This window comes from Vigna angularis, chromosome 9 (genome assembly GCF_016808095.1).
Source record: "Vigna angularis cultivar LongXiaoDou No.4 chromosome 9, ASM1680809v1, whole genome shotgun sequence".
NCBI classification, from domain to species: Eukaryota; Viridiplantae; Streptophyta; class Magnoliopsida; order Fabales; family Fabaceae; genus Vigna; species Vigna angularis.
Window position 1 is genome coordinate 29,402,918 of NC_068978.1, and position 26,854 is coordinate 29,429,771.

A 26,854-nucleotide genomic window follows, 5' to 3' on the forward strand; every position below is an offset into this window, starting at 1 on the left:
CAAACTAAATAACAAAATAAAATAAAGCAAATAACTCAAAATTTGGTGTTCCTAATGGCATTTATAAAAAGAAGCTCGTACATATTGTAGTAGTTTTCGCAAAAAATAAAGATATATATTCTGGCTTAAGCATGTATGAAGGTAACACAACTTATGACGATAAAGAACATTCTGGAACAGTGTTTGTAGCTTTCCCATGAGCATTATTGCAAGAACAAGAAGCTGGTTTTCCAGGTTTAGAAGAGACAATGTCAACATGATCCAATACAATGTCGAAACAACCTGATGGACAGCAATTCAGCGTAATAGCTTTCTCCTTTGCAGATGTGCCACTAAATCCACGGAATATCACATCGCTCACATTCAATGCTCCACTCTAAGTACACCAAATAGGAAATCCAACCTTAATAAGCTTTCATAAACTGAGGGAAAAAGAAGTTGAAATCACACATATAGTTAATTGAATACCTCTGCTTTTCCATAACTTCCATAGTACTGATCTATAATTATTAGGTTGTCAGAATCTATTAATGTGATGTTCTCAAAAGTGATCTTTCTTGCATAACCTGATCCACCCTGCAAAAAATTATACTAAATTTTTTTCATTTTTACTGTATATGAAAGTTTTCACACTTTATACCCTTAAATTACTTACCGGGACTGTCTTAATTCTTGCTCCATTTTCAGTGTTTGTGAAAGTGCAATTTTTTACATGAACTTCTTCCACTGACTGTATCATACGCTTTGTTTCTACCCAGGCTGCCAATGCTGATTAATTTGTTCATGTTAATTAGAGGATTAGGGTTTGTTGAATTTGGATCTCAACAGAATATATTAAGCAATCACAGGAAACATTTTACAGATTGATGTAATGTGTATGATAATTTCATCAAACATTTGTAAAAATAAACCTTATTCCATGGCCTGGTCCACAAGCAATTCCAGTAGCACTGATGTTGGAAGAGCCACCACTGATGGCTATGCAATCATCACCTTGATAATTGAACAGATAGCAATTATTTTAAAACCATGGAACATTGAAATATGATTCAAGTACATAAAATGTAAACATGGTTTACCACATTGTATAGTGGAATTTTGAATCAAAATGTTTTTGGAAGTGTAAATGTCGAATTCATCAGTGTTGGGACTGTCACCAGGAGCACGAATGCTGATATCAGAGAATGTGGCATTCTCACAACTATTTATTCTTATGTGAGATTTTGGGCTGTTAGTGATGGTCAGATTGCTAACAGTAAGATCATTACAAAATTTGAATCTCAGAATCTGCATCGTCCACAAGAAAAATCTAGTTTCAACATATATATATATATATACAGAATAACTTAAAATCAGGATCCATCAGTATATTTTGAATGTTCACTAGAAGGATGAAAAACTCAACAAAGTTCAAATTGGTCGACACATCACAATCACTTGTTCATAAGTCTATTTTGAAAGGTTAAACAGAAGAAAAATTATTCTTTATCACACTTAAATTTTTTATATTTATTTTTATTTACTTTTTATTTTCTTCTAAAACTTTACACTTTTATAACCATTTTATCCTTGTACTCTGTCAAATAAATATAAAAATATGTCATGATATCGTTACTCTAAACAGAAAAAGAAAAAAAATATAATAATTTGCCCTAATGTTTAATATATAGGAGAGAACAAAGTTTAGACAGAATGGTCAAACCGTTGGTCGTTCGCAAGCATGGCAATTCCACCAAGTAGAACCGTAGCCATCGATTGAACCTCCACTTCCATCAATTGAGAGATTAGTTACGTTTGATATTACAATCAAATTGGACGTTTCATTTGTGAGACCTTTTGTTTTAGGGTTTTTGATTTCTGACACTTTTATCCACTCACTCTTCCCAGCTGCAACTATTTTCCCTTGAAGCTGCAAGAACATGTATTCTAGTTACATAAATTTGAATATATGTGTTTTATATGCGTAAGAAAATTTGGTGCATTGAAGAAGCAAAAAGTTCAAAGATAAAGTTTTGTCTGCTTTCACTTTGTTTTTTTTTTATCATTTGGAAGATAAGTAGAAGATTTGAGAATAAAACTATATCCAAAGAGCAAGTAATTGTTTTTAGTGAAGTTGACATAAAAATACGAAATAATATTTTTGTAACCACAAGGGTCAAATCGGATACCTGTTTTATCTAAAATAATATCTTATTACTCCTCATGTTACTTATGAGATATTTGAGAAAAAAATATTAATTTATTTTTTTTATAAATAACTTTAATGTTACAAACCTAAATTGAAGTATATGAAGTCATATTTTAATTAAATAATATTTCTTTCACTAATAATTTTATTTTAATCACTTATTTTTTCAAAAAATATTAAAATAAAACTTACTAATAATTATTAAGCAAGAAATAAAAAGGTAATTATGAATAAGTAACTGATATTTTCATATGGGATGCCATGATACTAATATTTGCTTCATTACCAATTAAAGAGCCATATTCATTATCTGTGACTATCCATTAAAATATTTATTTAGTATCCGTAGTAGATTTTATCTATAAATATATGTCAATAATTTTTTTATTCTTATGATCACTCATATACGTTGTATTATAATATGATATAAAAAGTCAAAAATATTTTATATAAAATGTTTGTTTTGCATTCATAATAATAATGTATTGAAATTAAGTTATTGGTATATATATATATATATATATATATATATATATATATATATATATATATATATATATATATATTTGCATTTGTCATTTGTATTGGTTTGGGTTATAGAGAACTTTAATATTGTGTGTCATGGAATTTGAGATCAAAATGGATTTGATGCATGAAACTTACTCATTCCATAAAAAATGAAATTTAAAACTTTCATCACATTTATAGAAACAACTAACTTTAGTTTTATGGATAAACCTAATTCTTTTTTGCTAGAAATCATACCCATATTTATTAAAAATAATTTAGAATGTTAAAAACCTTATACTGAAAATTCACTTTGTTTGATTTGTTTAACGTATATTGCTAAGGTCGTCACATATTTTTATTTTTTTCTTCTTTCATTTCATTTACATTATATAACTTTGCATGTAATCTATCATTAAAAATAATAATTTTCTTTAACCTTAATTGCTGCGCAGGTTTACCTGAATATTAACACTTGGGGCATTGCAAGGACCATTGAGGGTTATGTAATTTAGCAAGAATTCTCGTTTTGGTGGTATAACTAGGGTTGGTGTTTGTTGTGCTCCACATGTGTCTTTCCATGCACTTAGAAAAGCCTACATATAAATTCAAGTCAGAAAAATCATCTCAATGTTATCAAATATCAATGTGTATTTTCCTTAAATTAAAGGGCATTACTCACTAATTAACTATACACTAAACTGAATTTGGAGATAGAAAGTACCCCAGAATCATCAGATTTTCCATCACCATGAGCACCATAGTCTATCACATTGTAAGTATTTGTTTCGGTACTAAGTCTCGACCTCACACACAAACATGGTGAAACAAAACCAAGAATCAAAACAAAAGTCATTAGTCTTTGCATGTTTGAGAAGAGTGAAGTTGGCATGGCAAGATCCTTAGGAAAGTTCAAGAGTGGGCTCATAGATGATGAGGGAAGGATAGGTTCGAGTTTAAATAAATAGAACTTTGGACATAGGAGATGATAGAAAACAAAATGATATTATCAAATATTTAATAATAATAATAATAATAATAAATTATCAAATAACAATTAGATAAATATTAAATAATTATTAGAAAACATAATAATTAAAATGTGTCTAAGAAACAAGTTAACAAACTAAAGACAAAAATTAATAAATATTGATATAAATTTTTTAAATTACGAGTATTTTAATAAAAAAAAGATATATTGAGATGAATACATAGACTAGAACCAAATAAATAAATACATACTGGTCTTTATTCAAATTTAAAAATTTATTTTTTGTCCAAGTGGACCAATTTAAAAAATTTATGTGTTATCCAAGTGGGGGAAAGAAAGCCTAAGTTCAAATTGTTTTAAACGTTTTTATTAGTTGATAAATTGTTTTATTAAATCTATGTAACTTACAAAAACAAATTGCATAAAATTAAATTAAATTATATTATTTAAATTTATATAAGTTTAAATTGTGTAACTTATATTGTACTTGATAAATTAAATAGAAATATTTTATTAAATATGTATAACTAACAACCATATGAGTAATCATGATTTCATAATATTAATTACAAAAATATATATTATTTTTAATTTATATAAGTTTACATTGTGTAACTTATATTGTACTTGATAAATTAAATAGAAATATTTTATTAAATATGTATAACTAACAACATATGAGTAATCGTGATTTCATAATATTAATTAAAAATATATACTATTTTTAATTTATATAAGTTTATATTGTGTAACTTATATTGTACTTCATACATTGAATAAAATATTTTGGCAACTATATTATTAATCATAATTGCATAATATTAATTATAACTATATGTTATTTTGAAATATGTTTTTCTATTTAGGTCTATATATATATATATATATATATATATATATATATATATATATATATATATATATATATATATATATATATATATATATATATATATATATATATATATATATATATATATATTAATAAAGTGATTTTATCTTTTGTGTGATTTGTAATAATCAAATTTTATTTAATAACACATTTTTCTTATATATAAATTTAAGTGAAAATAAAAGTATTTAGCAAAATTTTATTTTTTTTAAATTGGTTATATTTCATAAATATTTTATTTAATATTATTTTTATTCATTAAAAAGGGTTGAAATTTTCTTTCAATTCATATGATAATGGAAATTTTATTGGTGATTTATGTGTTTAATCGATTATAACAAATATTATTATCACTAAGGGTCAAACTTTGTGGGTAATACTTAAAATTTGTCGATAAATTTAAATTATTGACAGCAAAAAGTTTTTATCAATAAATTTTATTTACAAAAATTTTATTCTATCGAAAATTGTCGGCAAAAAATTAGTCAAATATATTCGTCAATAATTATTGACAAAAATATTAATTGGTAAAATTGTCGATAAACATCATGATTTGGTTAATCTTTTTCTTTCTCCTTCTTTCTTCTTCTTCCTTCATTTATATTTGTTTTCATGAGTTCCGCCACCAACAAAGCACTCTTGGCCCCTAAACAACCATTAGTTCAACACATTTAACCAGTTGATTTGGGTGAATGAAAATCATTAGGAACCATCATGCAAAAGAGAATTAATGAAAATCATACGGAATAATCACTGAACCTGTTTTCACATTCTCAAATCTAAGAGAGAGAGTGGTGGAAGAAGAACGCCAATGATGTTCCTAGTCGTTGGAGAAACAATGTTAGCAAGAGCTTGCTGGAAACGATGAAACACAAACACAAACAAAAGGAAAAGAAGAAGAACTCATCGATGGTGTTGGTGGCCTACATAATCTTCGATGTGAGGAGCTCGATCAACGACTAAGGTCATTGGTGAAGGGAAACAACAACGAGGTCGTAGGTTGTTGTGGTGGTGGGTTTCGAGGGAGAAGATGACGAAAGTTTTTGTTTCTTCATCTTTAACAAAAGTTGGATATATGCAACACTAAACATGAGATTTGAGTGAGAAATTTGTTGCTCATTTTACTCACGGATATACTAATAAAAACATTTGTCAATAAATGATATATGTATCTCTGATGAATTTATATATAAAAATTTCGTTGATAAATTTATTAATAAAATTTGTTAGTAATTAAAATTTTAAAATCAAATAATTAAATTTATTGACTGATTTATTGATTTCGGTAAAATTTTATCGATAATTTCGTGATTTTTTAGAGTGGTAGAAGATTAATTAAACTAAAACAAGTACTTTAAAAAATATTTCTATATTCTTAAAAATTATTTATTTATAATGTTGATATGAAATTTAGAAAATAAATAAATGCTTTTAAGTTTTATAGAGATCTAAATTATAATTGTTTATTTTAAACAATCTGAACAAATTTCTCAAGATAAAATATGAAGAATTATTTTACATGCACAACATCGTGACACAATTTCTTATAGACTACAAATGTATTTAAACTTAATACACATGATCTAATACTTTAATCTTAAATCAAAAGTATCATTCTTACAAATAAAATAATTTATATACTTATTCTGTTTATATATATTTATATATATATATATATATATTTATATATATATATATGTTAATCAATATTAATCCACAAGGAAAACAATTTGACTATTCACATTCATTCATAATGTTACCATCTGTGTGTACTGCTCATATGAAAGCATTACACAAAATAATTAGGTCAACAAATAAAGAAGGAAAGAAAATATTTTAAATCTACAAAGCATTACACAAAATAATTAGGTCAACAAATAAAAAAGGAAAGAAAATATTTTAAATCTACAAAGCGAGTGAGAGAGTGTGTGATTAAATTACAAAACCACAAGTCAAATGGTGAGTTTTAATAAACTAAGTAGTATTTAATTTCGATAAGCTTTACTTTTGAACAATACACTTAACCTGAATTTGTTTCAGATTAATCATTACTATATCAATAATCATAATGGATGTGAGTGTAACTTTATAGTATTCATGATATTAAAATAAGTTTTGATTTAGGTCGATCCAAACTAAATTTTAAATGATTCGGTCTAACATGATCTGTCTCATTTTGTTTGACCTAAATTTTGTTCCGTCAAATCCAATTATCATGAATTAAACTAATTTAAGTTTGACTTAACTTAATTTGATTTAGGTCGATTCTCTCCAATCTCAATCTAATTTGGATCTAGTTTGACTTAATTTAACCCGAATCTAATGTAGTTTAACTTTGATGTACTCTATGTGTATGGTCTAATACAATCTTGCATTACTTAAAATTGACCTGACTCAACTTGTATGAGTTGGACTTAACTGAATGCATTTGCCTGTCCAAACTTAAAATTTTAAAAATTATTTAATATATATTTATATATAATCTAAATTAAATTGGACATGAAATAAAAAATGAATGGATTTTGAGTTAAGATAAACCAAATAAAGTAATTATTATAAATCGAATTTAAATATTTGAATCTTTTTCATCCACCTCTAGAAGTTGAGATAGAAATTTGTCAAAAGTCCATTAATATGGATCACTAATTTCAAGTTACATTCAATATAATTTTTTAATTATAAATTATTTCTACCATATGAGAACTTGAGATAAATCGCATCCAACCTCCAATTAAAAACATATCTTCCAATAAAGTGAATAAAATTAATCTTCAAATAAAAACCCTTATGAGAGAAAGTAAGAGAAGCAACTCTATCAATCCTTTTATAATGAACACTCCATGTATATTTTACAAGAGAGAAGGGGAAATACAACTGAACATCATTCAAATTTAAGACACAAAGTTGTAGAACATCCTAGTCAGTTGACCCCATGTGTTCCTAAGATAAACAAGAAAAAAAATCCTAGAAGGGGAAATAAAACCATGCTTATTTTGTAGTAGTTTTCCTAAAAGTAAGAGATCTACCACCCACTTACTAAGATACTACACATTTATTCGTTTATTCGAGAAAGAACATTTTGGATCAGTGGATGTAACTCTTCCACGGGCATTGTTGCAAGAACAAGAAACTCGTTTTCCTGGTTCAGAAGAGACAATGTCAATATCATCCAGAACAATGTTGGAACAACCAGGTAGACCACAATTCAAGGTAATAGCTTCGTCACTTGCTGATGTTCCTCTGAATCCACGAAATGTCACATCACTCACGTTCAATCCTTTGCCCTAAGTGCACCAAATTCAACAATGCAACATTCATATAATAAATAAGTTGAAACCACAAAGATATAAACACAAACACAAAGTTTAAGAGTACCTTCGAATTTTGACTGCCGTAGGTCTGGTCTATAATAATTGGGTTCATAACGTGCATTAATCTGATGTCCTCAAAAGTTATGTGTCTTGCATAACCTGATCCACCCTGCAAAAAGTTGAACAATGTATGAAATATTTCGTTAATCACGTCAAATATATATATTCTAATATAGTTAACAATTAAAATTAATAATAATTTAAATACATTTTTTCTTTTTCTGATATGTTTTTTTGAACAGTTATTACTTACTGGTGCTGTCTTGATTCTTGCTCCATTTGTAGTGTTGGTGAAGCTGCAATTTTTTACATAAACTTCTGACACTGTTTCAAAAGATCCGTCTCTTCCCAGACTGCCAATGCTGATTAATTTGTTCATGTTAATGGATTGAATTTGAGAGTAACAAAAGATATTAACTAAACATTTCAAGTTTTTCGTTTTTATATTAAATATTACAATCAACTCTGACTTTTCTAAATTGAACAATTATATTATATCATGAAATATATACTAAAAAGGGAAGAAAAATAGCAAAAATAATTTAGTGTTTGATGCCATGTTTAAGGGTGATAATTTGATAAAAGATGTATATAAATAAACCTTATTCCATGTCCTGGTCCACAAGCAATTCGAGTAGCATTGATGTTAGAGGAGCCATCGCTTATGGCTATGCAGTCATCACCTTTTCAGAAAGACAATTGCAGAAACAGCAGTTATTTTAACAGCATGCAACATTGAAATCTGATACATGTACGTAATATATGTAAACATGATTTACCACATCGTATGTTGGAATCTTCAATCAAGATATGTTTTGAAGCAAAAATGTCAATTCCATCAGTGTTGTAACTGTTACCAGGGGAATCAATGCTGATATTAGAGAATGTGGCATTCTCACAATTATTTATCCTTATGTGAGCTTTTGGGCTGTTGGTGATGGTCACGTGACTTACACTAAGATCATTACAAAACTTGAATCTAAGAATCTGCATCAACCACAAACATCTACTTCAAAAACATGTTATGTTATCAGTTATGGCAGTTTAACTAGTATAATATGATCTGGTTTTGACATTTTTTTTAAATTTTACGAAACATATGCAAAGATGCGTTGGAAGTCCATGTCGACTAGAGATAAAGTCAATTTATAATATATAAGTAGATATAAACATTATCTTTGAAGCCGATTTTGTAGGATTGAATTAACTTGAAGTTCATTTCTTATAAAAAAATGCATTATATGTTGTAACTTCCAATTATCAATTCATGTATATATTTTAAAGATAAAATGTGATGTACTATTCCATAAGATTCATTCCACATTTAGATTTATAATCAAATATATTGTATTTGATTGTGAAGACAAAAAACATAGTTTAGATAGAATAGTCAAACCGTTGGTCTTCCACATGGTTGGCATTGCCACCAAGAAGCACCATAACCATCGATTGATCCTCCACTCCCATCAATTGAGAGATTAGTTACGTTTGTGATTTCAATCAAATTACTTCTACCTTTTACCCATTCATCTTTGCTAGGTGCAACAATTTTTCCTTGAAGCTGCAAGATATTTTTGTAGCAAGATAATTTTAGATATAGTTTTCATACGCATAAGTAGAATATTATATCTCTGTGAACATGAATGTTACATGAAAATTTTGGTCTAATGATTATGAAACAGAGAATACTACAATGTAGAATTTATAATTTAAGGTGTTAATGTTTTAATCTCTATCGAATGTAGAATTTATAATTCCGTTTTTATTTTTTAAATCAGATTTCACAGTAACAAATTGAAAAGAAAAATGAATTTTGTAATTTGATTTTTAAAGCAAACTATTTAAAAAGTCTATTTGGCATTACTTATTAATTTATTCTGAAAAAAGAAGCAATTATTCAACAAGTGATACGGTTTATAGATTCCTCCAAAATTAAACCAATTAAATGAGTGAATAAACGAAACTTAGAACTCAATTGAGATTAACAAGAATCAATGTTTTGCAACTGTAATTTACTTCAAGGAAATCAAGTACATAAGCTAAATTGTATATTTAACACAAGAATTAATATCTCATATGCTATACAATTTTGTCTGCATAATTTATTTCATTCAAGTAAATTACAAGTGTTGCGTAGCTTTTTCTGGTGTTATTTTAGTCCACTTAACCCAATTGGCAAAAAATATTATTCATTTGATTTTAAATTTTATTTTAATTGAAGCTAAATTAAATATATATGTAATTTAAGCCTACTCTTTATTGGCTTGATGCAAAATGAAACACTGTTTGAGAAAGAGACAAAATTTCTACTCGAATTTGTTTGTAAGAGTATATTAAAAAGGGTAGAAAAGACATTGAAAGTTTATTATTGAAAATGTATTGGAGAAATAAATAATTTAGGAAAAAAAATTAAAATAATTTACACACCGAATCAAAATTCACATAGTTATAAGAAAAACATTGGTACCATTAAAAATAAAATTCAGTAAAATCAAAGAAAAATATTTTACACCACCAAAATTTAAATAAAAAAAAAAGTCAATCCAAAATTAAAGAAGTTATACCTTAATATTAACTTTTGTGGCAATGCACGGACCATTGAGGGCTATGCCTTTCAGCAAGAATGCTCCTTTTTGTGGTATAATAAGAGTTGGTGTTCCTTTTGTTCCACATGTATCTTTCCATGCACTCTCAAAAGCCTACATTAATAAAAAAAGACAAAGATTAATCTAAAAAATATATTAAATTAGAAAGATTAAATTCAAAATTATCAAATAAAAGTGATATTTCTCATGAAGTATAATTTAAACTAAATTAAAAGAAAGAAAGGAAAAAAAGTACCCTGGAATCATCTGACTTGCCATCACCATGAGCACCATAATCTATCACATTATAAGTGTTTTTCTCTGTTATAACAGTCGACCTTACACACAAACATGGTGAAACAAAACCAATAATCAAAAGAAAAATTATTAATCTTTGCATGTTTGAGAAGAATGAGATTGATATGAGTTGAAGAGTGGGATTGGAATTTAAATAGATATTGTAATATACTTAAATAGAGATTTGATCACAGAAAGAAAGAACGTAAAAGTATATTCAATGTGTTATTAATTAGGGAAGGAATTAACGCATCAATAATAATATCATTGATTATATTAATTATAGAGTTGATTAGTTTTATTTTCAAAAATTATATAATGTTTGTTCATAATAAATATTATCTTTCATATATGTTGATGTAATTAAATATTATTTATTATATTTATTATATTCAATATAAACTGTTCTTTAATTCTTTTATTAAACCCTTCAAATTAAATTAAAGAGAAAATATACTTTGACACGTTGACAATCATTTTACACATTATTTTATATTTTGAATAAAAATAATTTGTAATATCGTTCTAAAAGATTTTAAACTCACTGATGTTCTCCATTTTAATAAAATATTTCTAATTTATTTCTAATTTGAACCCAATTACCTTAATATTAATGTTTTTATAATATATAAAGTAATATTTTTAATAAAAGAATAACTCTATTACTAAAACTATTATAATAAAAGACATATTTATTATTATTATTATTATATTATTATTATTACCATTATTATTATTATTATTATTATTATTATTATTCTTATTATTATTATTCTTATTATTATTATTATTCTTTTATTATTATTATTATTATTCAGGGAATATACTCCAAACAATTTTAATGTCATGCTTAAAAAAATTACCTATCACGCAGAAACTTGCATAATTCCATGATCAAACAATTTTATGATAAACCTTCTTATTATAATAGATGTCTATATAATATTTTTATGTATTTGGTAAAAAAGAAAGTCTCGATGACCATAGTTTTGACATCAATATTTATAGTAGTGATATTTTTCGTCATAAAAAAAGTTGTAACGATTTCCTACTTTATTAGAATTTTAATTTCATCAAAAAAGATTTTGTGGTAAAGTGCCAATGTATATGAATTCTTCAAGTTGTAGTTCATAAAAAATCAAATATACAAGGAATCTTGATTATTATAAAATTTGAAGATCTGTTTAGGTTATAGTTATTTATATTACAATACACATGCAATTAAGTAAAAAATAATAAATAGATATTTATAATATTTGTATGTCGTATTATTCTTATCAAACTTTAAATTATACATTAATGCGAATATAAAAAATATAATAAAACAAATATTTATAGCTAATTATATTGTTACCTTTCGACATAATTAGATTTAATATTAATTAACTTAGGTGTAATTATAAAAAAATGAGTTATAATTAGGTGGTTGCTAATTTGGAACTTATTTCAAAATTTATTAATTAAGTTTGAAGTAAAGAGATAAGTGATTACATTTTATAAATATTTATTATAAAGACGATTTTATGATAATCGATTATAAAGGCAACCTTCTTATTAATAATCGATTATTCATTAATACAAAAATATCATATAATGTTATTGTTTTTTGGTCTTTCATGTCGAATTTAAGGTTGACGTCATATCCATGTCGAATTTAAAAAATAAGACGTTAATCAAATTGACATCGAATTTTGTTAATATTTGACGTTAAACAATTTGTTTATTTATTTTAATTAATTATAATCCCTTTTTACAACTTTACAAGACTTGAAAAGTAGAAAAACAACAAATTTTAATTTTTTGTATTTTATAAAGCATGAACTATAAACGTGTAGTATAATATTAACAACTAACAACAATAACAAACAAAAAATAAGTTCAATCAAACAACAACAACAACAAAAAACAAGTTCAACCAAATAACAACAACAAAAAACAACAACAAACAAGTTTAACAAATAAGTTCTTCAAAACGAAAACGAAAACTAACCTTCAAAAGGTGGGTTCGTCAGAATAATGTGTTTCCACCAGTGAGAGAGAAAGCAGAATGCGCCTATCACTACTAAAAAAACAATGTATAACGTCACGCATTTAACGTCTAACCACTGAATAGCCAACGTTAAAAATAACTGGTGACATTTTTGTAAATAAATGCAATTATTAAACGTCATTTAGAATTGTAATTCGACGTACAAGGATATAAAACGTCGAATGCCCCAGTGTTAGACATTAAAAGGTTAGTGAATTCAATAAAAATTTGAGCGGGAGATTGAAAATTCATTCACTTTATCTTATTGCGCGAGACCCTCTTCTCTTCTCAAACTTTTCTTGAACGAAGTTTGACGACTATTACATGTAATCTTTCTTTCTTTTGATACAAATGCATTTTATGTATGATTTTCGTTTGTTTTAACCGATTTCTTTCGTGCTTTTGTTCTTCATAGCGCATTCTACTTTCTTTGTCACCGGTGACGACACTTTATTCCGATAACCCACCTTTTGAAGGTTAGTTTTCGTTTTGAAGAATTTATTTGTTGAACTTGCTTGTTGATTTTTTTGTCAAACTTGTTTGTTGTTGTTTGGTTAAACTTGTTTGTTATTGTTGTTTGATTGAACTTATTTGTTGTTGGTTATTGTTGCTTGTTGTTGATACTACGTTCATAGTTCTTACTTTATAAAATACCAAAAACTGAAATTTATTATTTTTCTGCTTTTCAGGTCTCGTAGAGTTGTAAAAAATGATCACAATTAATTTTAACAAACAAAAAAAAATTATTAACGTCGTATATTGAAAAAATTCGACGTTAATTTAATGTTGAATTTTTTAAATTCGACGTCAATTTAACGTCTCCTGATATTACGTCGTTTCCTAATGCGCCGTTAAAAGCCCAAAATATTAGACGTTGTACGTGATTTTGGTACTAGTGTATGAAGGACAAGAACACGAAAATAATCCGTCAAAACAAACAAAAATTATACATAAAGTAGTTAATTAACATGCATTTGTATCAAATGAAAGAAAGATTACATGTGATGGTCGTCAAACTTCTTTCGAGCAAAGTTTGAGAAGAGAATAGGGTCTCGCGCGCTAAGATAAAGTGAATGAATTTTCAATCTCCCGCTCAAATTAAAAAAGGGAAACTTTTGGCTGACAAATAATACGTCGACGCTCCTACAAAATTAAAAAGGGGTTACTTTTTGGCTTATGGCTGACAAATAATACGTCGAAGCCCTTACAGAATTCGACGTATTATTTGTTGTTTAAAAGAAAAAAAAATTAAAAAGAGTGACTATTTGGCTTCTGACTAACAAATATTACGTCGAACCCAATAGGATTCGAACTATTGGTGGTTTAAAAGAAAGAAGAAAGAGAATGACGCGCTGATTTAAATAATTATCATCATAGAACGTGGAATTGAATAAGGCTTCGACGTTCTAAAATTGCATTTATTTACAAAAATTCCACCGGTCATTTTTAGCGTTGGCTATTCAGTGGTTGGACATTAAACGCATGACGTTATACAATGTTTTTGAACTAGTGATTCCAGAGAAAAGTTCAGAGAAAATTCATATAAAGACCTAATAATCAATTATCAATTATTCTAAAGAAAATTCATATAAAGACGATCTTCTGACTGAAATAATCGATTATCACACCTGATAATCGATTATTCCAGAGAATTTTGAAGAAAAGATAACATTCTTACTGAAATAATCGATTATCACACCTGATCATAGATTATTCTTATCAGTTTTGACATTAATATGATTTTTCGTATTTGGTTGCACCTAAGACTCGTCCAAATGACCAAAATCAATACTCTTGCTCGTAGAATTGATTCACAAACATGTTTATACTAAAAAGTGGATACTATTTTGATCTTTTGCCAAGATTTAGTTGCACTAATTCATTCCAACACTCTGAAAGATAACATATCAAATTTGACACCTTACCAACCTTATTTTTGTGTACTAAGAGTCCAACAAGTTTTAAAAATCTTATAAATAAACCTTAAACTTTAGGTTTTCCCTTTCCACCCCTATCTCAAAATTTCACCTATCAAAACTCCTTTCTTAGATAAAAACTAGCATATAACTCACCTATTTTATCCTTCCCAATTAACATTAGATTCTTGGTTATTTGAAGTTCTAAATAAGTTTAAAATGATCTAAAAATAGCTAACCAACATCAATTTTAGTTCCAAAATCACTCTTATAAAAATTCACCTACAAAAATCCCAATTTAGACCGAAAACCAACCCAACAACACTCCATTTTTACTACTCTCAACTCAATAACAGATTTATACTTCATCGAACTCCAAAACAGTAGCATCACATGTTTAAGCAATCTTCATTTCACAACATACACCACAATATTCACCAGTAGACAAACACTCACTCATTAAGATACAAACTTCATACAAATTGTAACAAATTCAACCAAGTACATCTCACACTTTATCTAACATGATTACATACTTCTTAATATGAAATTAAAGCAAATATCACTAGTAAAAAAAGAGGTTTTTAACTCGCACCATTAAGCTTTGGTTTCAAAAAAATTGAAGCGTATCAAAACGCGGTGGCAATTTTGTAATTTTTGCGAAACTATATGCCCCAGTTCAATTGGAACAGATGCCTAAGGAGTATACTGCCTCGGTTCTCTGACCAACCGAGGCAAAAAAACTCTACTTTTCCTTTGCAAATCAGCTTCTTCACATGCCAACTTTTTCAAAATAGGCCTACTGTCTCGGTTCTGTGCATAACCAAGGCAGTATGTCCTGCCAAAAGCTGACAAGCTCTGTATCTGAATGTTTCAAATCAATTTTGTCAACCTCTACTACCTCGGTTCCATTTGAACCAATGTCATAAGGCCTTTATGCATCGGTTTAACCGCGAACCGATGCCTATAGTTAGAAATATCTTTAAAGTTTTCCATTTATAATTTTCTTTTTGAATTTTTTTTGAAAGGTTTACGCATCAGTTGTGTTTAGAACTGAGCCAGTAGAGTCTTATTACCTGAGTTGTCTACTTAACCGAGGTAATAACTTCTTCAATTTTTAAATTTCAGACCTTTCATTCTCCCCTTCCACAACCTTCTCACCACCACCATGCTCAACTCCCACCAAACAAACGTAACCTCAGACTCACCATGCTCAACTCCCACCAAACAAATGTAAAGTTATGAAGTTATATGTTAAGAAATGAGTTTGAATATATATGAATTCTGAATATGAAATTTCCCTAAGATAGTGTATGTTCGTTACCGAACAGTCTTTGACCGTTTGGTTTTCTGAGCGAACTTGGTTAGAATTGGATTCTTTCATTTGGGAAGAATCCTAGTTGAGGGCGAGTGTCTTCGTGTTGTAATACTATGTTTGAGCGTTCGGCCAAAGCATAGTTGTGTCTTGGTATTCCGTGATAAGCTTAAGTGTATATGTATATATATATATATATATATATATATATATATATATATATATATATATATATATATATATATATATGTATTTGTATATTTTAGTCATTCTTAAACACTACTTCAATAGTATTTTAGTATATTTATCAAGCCCCTTCTCTTTAAGTTTAATAGCACTAGGTCTTATACCAAGTGTTCGTCCTAAGCAAGTGTTTGGTCTTACACCAGATATGCGTTCTAGCTCCTTAAGCTAAATTTCATAATAAGAGCGTTCGTTCAAGCCCACTAGGGTTCGCTCACTATAGTGTTCAGTCTTTAACTGGCATTCGTATTTCTTGATACTAAACCTAAATAATCTAAGTTTTCATAAGCGTTCGGTTTCTTCATGGGAATTCCTCTACGTATTATCCTTTGAATATCTTGGAGTGTCTGTGTCCATTGGTTCCGGCCTAGAGCCTTAGTACTGAGCATGGTCATTTAGGTGTTCGGTTGGAGTTCTTAAGAGTCGGTTCATCTAATTGGCTCATTTTGTAATTAAAGTTCGTTCTATTCGTTTCTTGTGATATATGATTTTACTCGGTTTCTTTCTCAAACCGATAGTAAGACTCTTGGTCTAAATCCATTATGGAACTAGAGACCTCTCGGTCTCGCTCCAATTATTCGGTCTCGTTCTGAGTCAGGGTTGAACGTTCGATAAATTGTATTTGAACGGATCTTTGTGTGAAATGTTTAATTGAGATGATTATTAACGAAAGATGAAGAGAATGTGATATGGATTTGAAATGTTTGGATTATGGACGAGCGTTCCGGGGAGGAACGACTCATGAATGAATATTGGAATTGGTAAAGTATGACTGTGGGCATGCTAAGATGGCTGTTCATCCTGATGTTCCGTGAGTACTCGTCTTCACGTAGAGAAGGGTAGGTCATGTGTGGGAACGGCAGGAGGTCCTAGTCCTTAGGGGTACTTTGGACAGATAGGACTAACCTCGGGTGGCAACTGATGAGGGCATCCCAATTACTACATCACCCGGGTGAACGAACGCCTGTAGCTACACAGATTTCATACAGTCCGGACAGTCAGTCTAGTAATAGGTTTTGTATGATACGTATGTTGAAATTCATCTTGTGTGTTGGATTGTTTAAAATGTATGTTTATGCATGAATTAAATTACATAAGCTTACCCTGTGTTTCATGTCTTGTCATGTTTTGTACGTTCGTCTTTGTCATTGCAATGATCATCCATGTGGATGTGAGCAGAAGGAGACGTACTTCTAGAAGAGACGCTGGAGGAAGATAACCTGGTCGAGGTTGAAGTAAAGACCGAAGAGTAGGACGTTCGGCTAATTATTGTAAGGTGGTCGTTTGATCATCTTCCCTATTTGTTTTAATATGACCGTTCGATATCTTCTTTTGTGAACCGTTTGGTCAGAAGTGTACCTATGTACAACTTTGTTTAATAGTAATGCTTAGTAAGGCCGTTCGGCCGTAAACGTACGTTCTCTTCTAGAGTAAGACTGATCTGTATATTATTAAATGTGATTATTCTATTATATAGTTTTAGACTGTATTTTTGGGATGTTACAATAATTAATGACAATAATTTTTAATTATATTTATTAATATTAATTAAAATGTAATATATAGGTAAAATTCATAATATATTAAATATGGTAATATTTTGGTCATAATAATCAATTGAAATTATATACTTTTTTTAATATACAGTATTCTTTAGACACTTTATTAATAAATTTCTTATGAAAATTAAATATTTTTATCATAGTTATTAAATATAATATATAATTGTTATTAGGATTCACATACTAAAATTCCTAAACCAACACGTCCTTTTACACTTTTATAAAAGTAATTCATATTAAATAAATTATTAAATAGAAGGTGGCCTTTTAATTTCAATAGTAAATTTGTTCTTAAATGGTTACAAATGCTTTCTCAGCATAAAACGATAATTGTAATGTTTGACGTTTAATAACAACTGTAAACAGACTCGACTTTTAATAAAATGTTTACATTTTCCGATGATCTCACTTAAAAGAGAAATATTATGTTTTGTTCTGTAATTTTAATCCAAATAAATTAAATTATGGATGATTAAATATATTTTTAGTTTTAAATATTAAAATGAAAATGAATTTTTTTATCTAAAATTGTGATATATTTTGATTTTCATAAATGCAAAATAAATTAATATAGTTATTTTAATCTAATTATGTTAAAAAAAATTATTTATAAAATACATTTCATAAAAGACATTGAATTAAAAAGTATCAAATAATAAAAATAATTCAAATTCTAATATAAAATGCATTTAATATTGAAAAAAATTAATATAATTAAATTAAAAAAGTTATAGAAATTTATTTTTACAGTTTAAAAATCAAATTGTTTAAAGTTTTGGACATAAATAAATTTTAATTTTATATCAAATTTCAGGAATTAAAAGTATTTTTAATCCTGTTAGTAATATACTTATAAAAAACATAATATTATTTTATTAAAAGACAATTCTTTATAAATTGTCTGAAAAACTTAAAGTCATATTTAGCGGTGTTTAATATTAAATATTTATATTTAAGTCTTAACATCATTTTCCATCTATTGTACACTAACATCGCAAATTAATGAGTTATAAATCCACTTTAATTATTCTCTTGTATGGAAACAATATCATCTTTTGTGATATATACATGTTCCTAAGTATTATAATTCTATTTTCTCTCTATCACTGTATTAAACAGAAAATTGATGCATATGATAATTGAAACTATGAATGTATTCTTTATTATTATTATTATTTTCTTCTACTACTTATAAAAAAATTTAAAATAGAGTTAAACGTAAAATATGCATAATATATATATATATATATATATATATAAGGAAACGTGTATTATATTATTTAAATAAGTTATAATTTAATGTTAACTTCTATTTTAATAATTTTTTGAAAATGTTTTTTTCACTTAGCATTTATGAAATTTTGAAATAACACATTATCTATTATTCAATTCTTCTTTCAATGAGAAAAATGGTCAAAAAGCATTTGTTTAGATAAAATATCAAGATAATGATTTTGCGATATTGTAAATAGTCATAGAATTAATAAATTCTATGTGAAAAAAAAAATAACAGTTTGAGGGTAATTTCAGCAAAAGTCAAATATAGAAGGGCGAGCAACTCTATTGATACCTCAAGCAAAATATATTTGATCAAAAGATTAAACCTAAATGATCCATGCAAGGCTCTAAATGTTATTAAGGTATTTAATAGGGTGTTTATAGGGTTTAACGAGTTTAAATATGTTTTTCTCTTCAAATTCTTATAAAAAATTATGTTTTCTTCTTAAATTAAATTGTAGAGTATTTCGTCTCCATAGATATATCCACTTGTGGTGGTTGGTAGTGAATACATCATGGTTGCATGGTGTTATAGTGTATGAATGTTGAAAAGGTGTGGTGGTGGTAGTTGGTGAGGCATGTATAGAAAAAGGATCTTCTATATCGATTTTTAAACTAGTATAGAAAAAATATATTATATATCAATTTTAAAATTATACAGAAAAGGAACTTTTTATATTAATTTTAGAATTAATATCCAAAGTTCATTACTTTCTATAACTCTTGTTTTGTATCTTTTCTAACCAATATAAAAAGGTTTTTCTGCAACAGTGAAACACAATACTTTATATAAATTTTGGTTTGAGTCCCTAGCAATATTTGGATCTATAATTTTTTTTATGTATGTATCTTTCACTTTGCATACCGAAAAGGATACCACAAATGTCATCTTTATTAATTTTATTTGTTATTATTAATAAATAAAAAAGCTTTAGGGTGATAGATATTGCATAGTAGACAAGGAAATCGAGAAAATATACTAAATTCACAACATCTCCATGTTCCTTAGAAATGCTATAAATATTGGAAATATCTAACAAGGTTAATTTCCCTTATATTAAATCTACCACCACCAAGGTTGGCATGGGAATTTATTTTATATACAAGATACTTTTGGAACGGTGGATCCAATCGTCCCATTAGCAATATTCTTACAAAAAGCATAGGCATGTTTGGAAGATTTTGAAGAGACAATGTAAATTTGATCCAATGTAATGTTGAAACAACCAGATGGGCTACAGTTCAAATTAATTCACTACAACAAAACATGGAATTACCGACGGCTTTTTATCGACGGACTTAGTTCCGTCGGTAAATGATGCATTACCGACGGCTTTTACCGACGGATGCAAAAAAATGTATTTTACCGACGGATATGGGCCTTCGGTAATTACCGACGGCCAAAAGCCTTCGGTAAAGCCTTCGGTAATTACCGACGGCCAAAAGCCTTCGGTAAAAAGAGCGGCAAAATTCCCGCCCATTTTTTCACTCTCTCTACGCAAAGTTTATACATTTTTATCACTCACAAATCGCTTCCTCTGCTATATTTCTCACCTTTTCTCACCTTCTCTGCCCCCATTTTTCTCTACTGTGCAACCATCTTCCCACACTGTCACCGGTGCCGCTGGGAGAACGCCACCGCAGCCTTTGGGAGGACGCGACCGCTGCCATGGGAGGACGCCACCGTTGTTGTGGGAGGACGCCGCCGCTGCTGTGGGAGGACGCCGCCGCTGCTGTGGGAGGACGCCGCTGCTGCTGTGGGAGAAGTGCCGCTGCCGTGGGAGAAGCGCCGCTGCCGTGGGAGAAGCGCCGCTGCCGTGGGAGAAGCGCCGCTGCTGCCGTGGGAGAAGCGCCGCTGCCGTGGGTGAAGCGCCGCCGCCGTCACTGGAGAGCACCACCGTTGCCATGGGAGAACACCACCGTGCAAGCTTCACTGCCATTTGGGATTTTTTCAATTTTAGGGTTTCTAAAACAATTAAAGAACCGAAGTGTAGCCTCTGATTTTGGTTTTGGAATGAATAAAATTGTTGTTTTGGTTTAGGAATGAAGAAATTTGGGTAAAAAAAACTGAAAAACGAAGGATACAGGAGAAGGGGAAAGAGGAAGAAGATGAACCAGATCGACGTATTTACCGAAGGCTTTTGGCCTTCGGTAAAGCCTTCGGTAATTGTTAGCGACAAGAGATTTACCGACGGCTCGATGGCCGTCGGTAGGCCGTCTGTAAATGTCTTTTTCCGACGGCTTTTGGTTGTTTCCGAGGGATTTGGGCCTTCGGTAATGCCCTTCGAGAAAATATACTAAATTCACAACATCTCCATGTTCCTTAGAAATGCTATAAATATTGGAAATATCTAACAAGGTTAATTTCCCTTATATTAAATCTACCACCACCAAGGTTGGCATGGGAATTTATTTTATATACAAGATACTTTTGGAACGGTGGATCCAATCGTCCCATTAGCAATATTCTTACAAAAAGCATAGGCATGTTTGGAAGATTTTGAAGAGACAATGTAAATTTGATCCAATGTAATGTTGAAACAACCAGATGGGCTACAGTTCAAATTAATTGCTTTCTCACTTGCAGAAGTTCCATTGAACCCTCTATAAGTCACTTCACTCACCCGCACTGCATCATATTCCTGTTACCACAATTATTTCAAATCAAAACTGAACTAATGTTGAAATCACATATCATAATAATGTAAATGCAGATTCAAGTTTATACCAGTTTACTTAGAGTTTTAATGTTAGTACTGGTCTATAATAATTGAATTTTGAACATCTTGCAACATGATATCCTCAAACGTGATTTTTCTTGCATAGCCAGATCCACCCTGCATAAAATTGGAGAATGTAAAGATAATAATTAAGATGATACCATGAGATATTGAATTGTGCAGATCTTAGCAAGAAACAAGATGGTTTACAATATATTAATTCTTAACATAACCAAAATATCCTTAAGAGATGTATATATAAGTTACTCACTGGCCATGTCTTGATTCTTGCTCCATTTGTGGTGCCAATGAAGCTGCAATTTTATACATGTACCTCTTCCACTGTTTCATAGGATTTGTTTCTGCCAAGGCTTCCAATGCTGCTTGATTCATACATGTTTCATTACATGTCATGCACAGTTAATCAGATATTTAACTTCATTATTACATCAACTTTCATAATAAAGAACACCACTTATTAAGTTCATTATTACATCAACTTCATTACCATGTTAGATAGAAAGTGGATTTTTAAACCTAACTCAACTCCACAAAACCGGCTTGTAAGGTGAGATTTGCATCCACTTATAAATTAAAAATTGATCTTATCTCTAGTTGATGTGAGACTTCCAACAATATATATATGATACAGTTTATACAAACCTTATCCCGTGGCCTCCTTTGCATAAAAGCCTAGTTGCATTGATGAAAGAAGAACCACCATTGATGGCAATGCAATCATCACCTGTTGCCAGAGTAGAATCTTGGATTACTATATTTTTGGAATTGGCAATGTCAAAGCCATCAGTGTTAGGACTCTTGGGAGGAGAATTGATATTGATGTGAGAGAATAATGCACCGTCGCAGCCATTTACTGCTATGTGAGCTTCAGGGCTGTTACTCATACTCAGAGATTTCACAGTAAGACCATTACAAGATTGGAAAACTAACGACTGCATCACATTCATATCAAAATTTTCAGCTAAAGGGCTTTGAGATTAAGAAAAAATATTAGAATCTGTAGAAAAAGAATGTGATATATCATACTGTTGGCCTTCTGCATGTTATGCATTTCTCCCACCAAGTGGAACCATTGCCATCAATGATTCCTCCATCACCATCAATTGTTAGACCATTTACATTGAATATCTGAATCCATCTGGACGAATCACCAACCCATTCATTCATAGATGGAGCAACTATCTTTCCTTCAAACTGCCACAGATTTAGAGCAAAAGAAAACAAAAGGAGAAGAAAATGATGAAACTTTTATAAACAATATCATTTATATATAAATATAAAATTCTATATTTTATTAGATAATTTAATATATTATAATTTTATTATGTTTAAATTAATATTTTATACCATACTTATTATTATGTTATTAAATAAAATATATGATAACATCTTATACTTTTTGAGTTTTCATATATTAAATAAATTATATATTTTATATTTTATAAAAATATAATCACTTTATAAATAATCTATAAATAAAAATCACTTTTTAAATTTAATTTCGATTTACAATTTTTTTAAGATCCGTCTTAACGTATGAATTTTATGACATTTCTTTCTAAATTTGATATAGTTATCTCAAAATTTAATAAATGTCGTTATTACAATGTTAGTAGAGTTAAGCATCGTTAGATTGGATTAGATTCATATCCAATCTAACTAATTTACTATAATCTAAATTTAATAATTTAAAATTTATATTCAATTATTTAATTTATCATATTAATCAAATTTAGATTATTTAGATGACTAGATAATTAAGTCAGGTTTTTCAAATTATGAATTTATATTAAATTAAATTATTTTAAGATAATTTTTTTTATAAATGACATAAATATATTTAATTTTTAAGTAAATAAATAATATGAATAATTAATGATTATTATAATTTTATATTACTTATTATTAAATTTTATCATAAAAATATTATATTAAAAATTCAATTTTAATTTTAATTTTAAATATATTTATAAATTTATAAATACTAAAATATAAATTCAATTTAAATTAAATATCAATAAAATGTTTATTCTCGACCATAAATTTATGTCTTTTTTACTTATTCAATTATTCAATCTAAATTAAAAATATATTTAAATTTACCTCTTGGATCAAAGGTCAGATACTTTTTTTTTCTGACTCATACCTTAAAGTCATGGTTGTGATTTTTTTACCAACTTTAAAATTGTCCACAATATTTCCTTTCCACCCACGTATAAAAAACTCAATTTTTGTAGCTTGTAAGTCATTTCCAAAAGCATTTGTAACTTAAAAAAGAAAAAGTAAAAACTTTTGCATAAAATTACAAGTACTAACTCAAAGTATTTACAAAAACATTTAAATTTATAATAAATTAAGAGTTAATTACATTTTCTTTATATTTAAAATGAGATTTTTTTAAAAGAAAAAACTCATGAATTGACCTTAATTCATAGGGTTTTTTAGATATTTTGGTCTATTAGACATTTTTTTATTCAACACCTTACAATAATGTTATGAAATGTTGGTTAGGGATACCTTAATGTGAACGTTTGGAGCCTTGCATGGACCATTAAGGTTTAATCTTTTCACCAAAAATATTTTGTTTGAAGGTATCAGCAGAGTTGCTGGCCCTTTCTCTCTACACATACCTTGCCATGCATTTGAAATTGCCTACAATCAATTAACACAAATAGTTAAAGATCACTCCATTGGTTGGAAAAAATAATAACATTACAATTATATGATTATTGTAAAAATAATTCAAATCTTGCATTCATTTTAAAAGGTTGTTTTCTAATTACAATCAAATAAATATTGTAAGATGATATTAAATTTTAATCAAGGTGAAATCTGTTTATCTGAAAAATTAAGCCATTCATTATAAAGAAATGTGATTTATTTATTTGAATATTTAAGGGTAACCAAAACCAAAACCAATAAATGATGAAAGTATATAACACATTTATATAAAGAGTGAGAATAAAAAAAAAAACTGATATATACATTTGAATCATCAGTTTTGCCATCAGCATGAGCTCCATAGTCCATCACATTAAAACATTTGATTTTGGTTTCAGTATTGCTGTTCAGACAGAATGTGGTTGAAACAAAACCTAGAATCAAGATTCCACACATTAACGTTTGCATTTTTAACAAATTCTAGAATAACACTCTTTTTTCTGTTCTTATTTATTCTTATTTGTGAAAGAATATTTATACAGGGAGCTTGATCCTTCATTATAACCAGTGATGAATAAATATGGAATTGGAAAAAATAAAGTAAATGTACAAGGTCAAAACCATTAAATTAAACATGTTTTCTTTAAGAAGTAATATAATAACTTTAAATAGGACACTGATTATTGATCAATTTAGATACTAATTGTTTTAGTAATAAAAAATGTAGTAAATTAATGTTAGAAATTAATATAAAAACAAAAACTAATTATAATTTTTTTGTTTAAACTAATTATAATTTTTTTGTTTAAACTAATTAATATTTAAACCATTCACTATATTAACTAATTTTGTTGTTTTTAAAATAAGTTATTATTTAAAATATTTTCTTTTAACTCATTCATCCCTTTTAATTTTTTCTATTTTTTTAAATTTAATAAATAAAATAATCTATAAAATAAATAAAAATATTTATAATCAAATTATAAACATTATTCATATTTATTTTTATAATTATAATTTTATTATTTTATATTAATATATAAAAAAGTGAATACACAAATGCATATCTATTCACCGATAGTCATAAAGAGAAAATAGAATTCACTTACATAAATAAAGAGAAAATAGAATTGTAATACTTAGGAACACATGTCACAAATATTGTTTCCATATGCGAGAATATTTAATGCTGATGTATAACTCATTAATTTGGGATGTAATGGAAGAACAGATGGAGATGATGTTATAAAAGTTTAAAATTAAGGTTTAATGTCTCTTTTATCCTTATTTTAGTCCAGAATCTCAAATAGATCTCCTTTTTTTTCGGCGTCTCAATAAGATTCTTATTTTTGAAAAATTGAATCAAATAAACTTTTTGTCAAATTGGACAAATGACCGTTTAAGTTTGGGTTACGTGGCATGGTCAGTGTATTCATTAATCACACGTGGCATTAAAAATGAGTTTTGGCATGCTGACGTTGCATGCTGACACAGTGGTGGTCGGCCTGGTGGTTGGCCACTCGGTCTAGTGGTCGGCCACTCAGTTTGGTGGTCGGATTGATGGTCGGCCTGGTGGTCGGCCACTCAGCCTAGTGGTTGGGACTGCTGACCGAACATAAACCGAACGACCTTTAACACAAGCCGAACGGTCATCAATGTCTTGCTAAGGAACAAACCAAACGGTCTTTTAAAATAAGTCGAATGGTCATCAATGTCTTGTTAAGGAAAAAACCATCAGGCCGACCATCGGACCAAGTGGCCGACCACCAGGCCGATCATCAGGTGGACCACCAGACTGAGTGGCCGACCACCAGACTGAGTGGCCGACCACCAGGGTGTCAGCATGCCAAATTCCCTTACACATGTATACTGTCAGCATGTCACGTAACACCCTTGTTAACGGCGTTTGATCAATTTGACGGAAAGCCTTTATTTGATTCAATTTTACAAAAATAAAGACTCAATTGAGACGTTGAAAAAGAAGGGGACCTATTTGAGATTATAGACAAAAATAGGGACCTAAAGAGAAATTAAACCTAAAATTAAACCGTGCTAAATATGTCTTTTCATACAATTTATAAAGAACACCAAAATTTTCTATTATTTTAATACTACATACATAATTTATATTAAAAAGGTATATAATTTCAATTCAGCTTAAGAATTATGATGAAAAAACTATATTTAATACAATATTACTAATTTTATCTATATATTACGTTTTAATATATATTAATAAATTAATAACTAGTCATTAATTTTTACTACGTTGTATTTA

The 26,854-nt window shown here is 28.4% G+C and overlaps 1 protein-coding gene and 2 pseudogenes across 1 annotated transcript; all 3 read right to left on the minus strand.

The window, feature by feature from the left end:
* Window positions 1–151: 151 nt before the first annotated feature.
* LOC108346775 (probable polygalacturonase At3g15720) lies at window positions 152–3,551 on the minus strand (annotated as a pseudogene).
* Window positions 3,552–7,448: 3,897 nt separating this feature from the next.
* Window positions 7,449–10,955, minus strand: LOC108347296 (probable polygalacturonase At3g15720). Its single transcript, XM_017586464.1, has 8 exons — window positions 10,791–10,955; window positions 10,514–10,648; window positions 9,346–9,510; window positions 8,729–8,936; window positions 8,551–8,632; window positions 8,203–8,311; window positions 7,954–8,058; window positions 7,449–7,862 (listed from the first exon to the last, which is right to left on the minus strand). Exons 1-8 carry the CDS (start codon window positions 10,932–10,934, stop codon window positions 7,623–7,625), a joined length of 1,188 nt encoding a protein of 395 aa, XP_017441953.1. The 5' UTR covers window positions 10,935–10,955; the 3' UTR covers window positions 7,449–7,622.
* Window positions 10,956–21,588: 10,633 nt separating this feature from the next.
* LOC108346776 (probable polygalacturonase At3g15720) lies at window positions 21,589–26,455 on the minus strand (annotated as a pseudogene).
* Window positions 26,456–26,854: the final 399 nt, after the last annotated feature.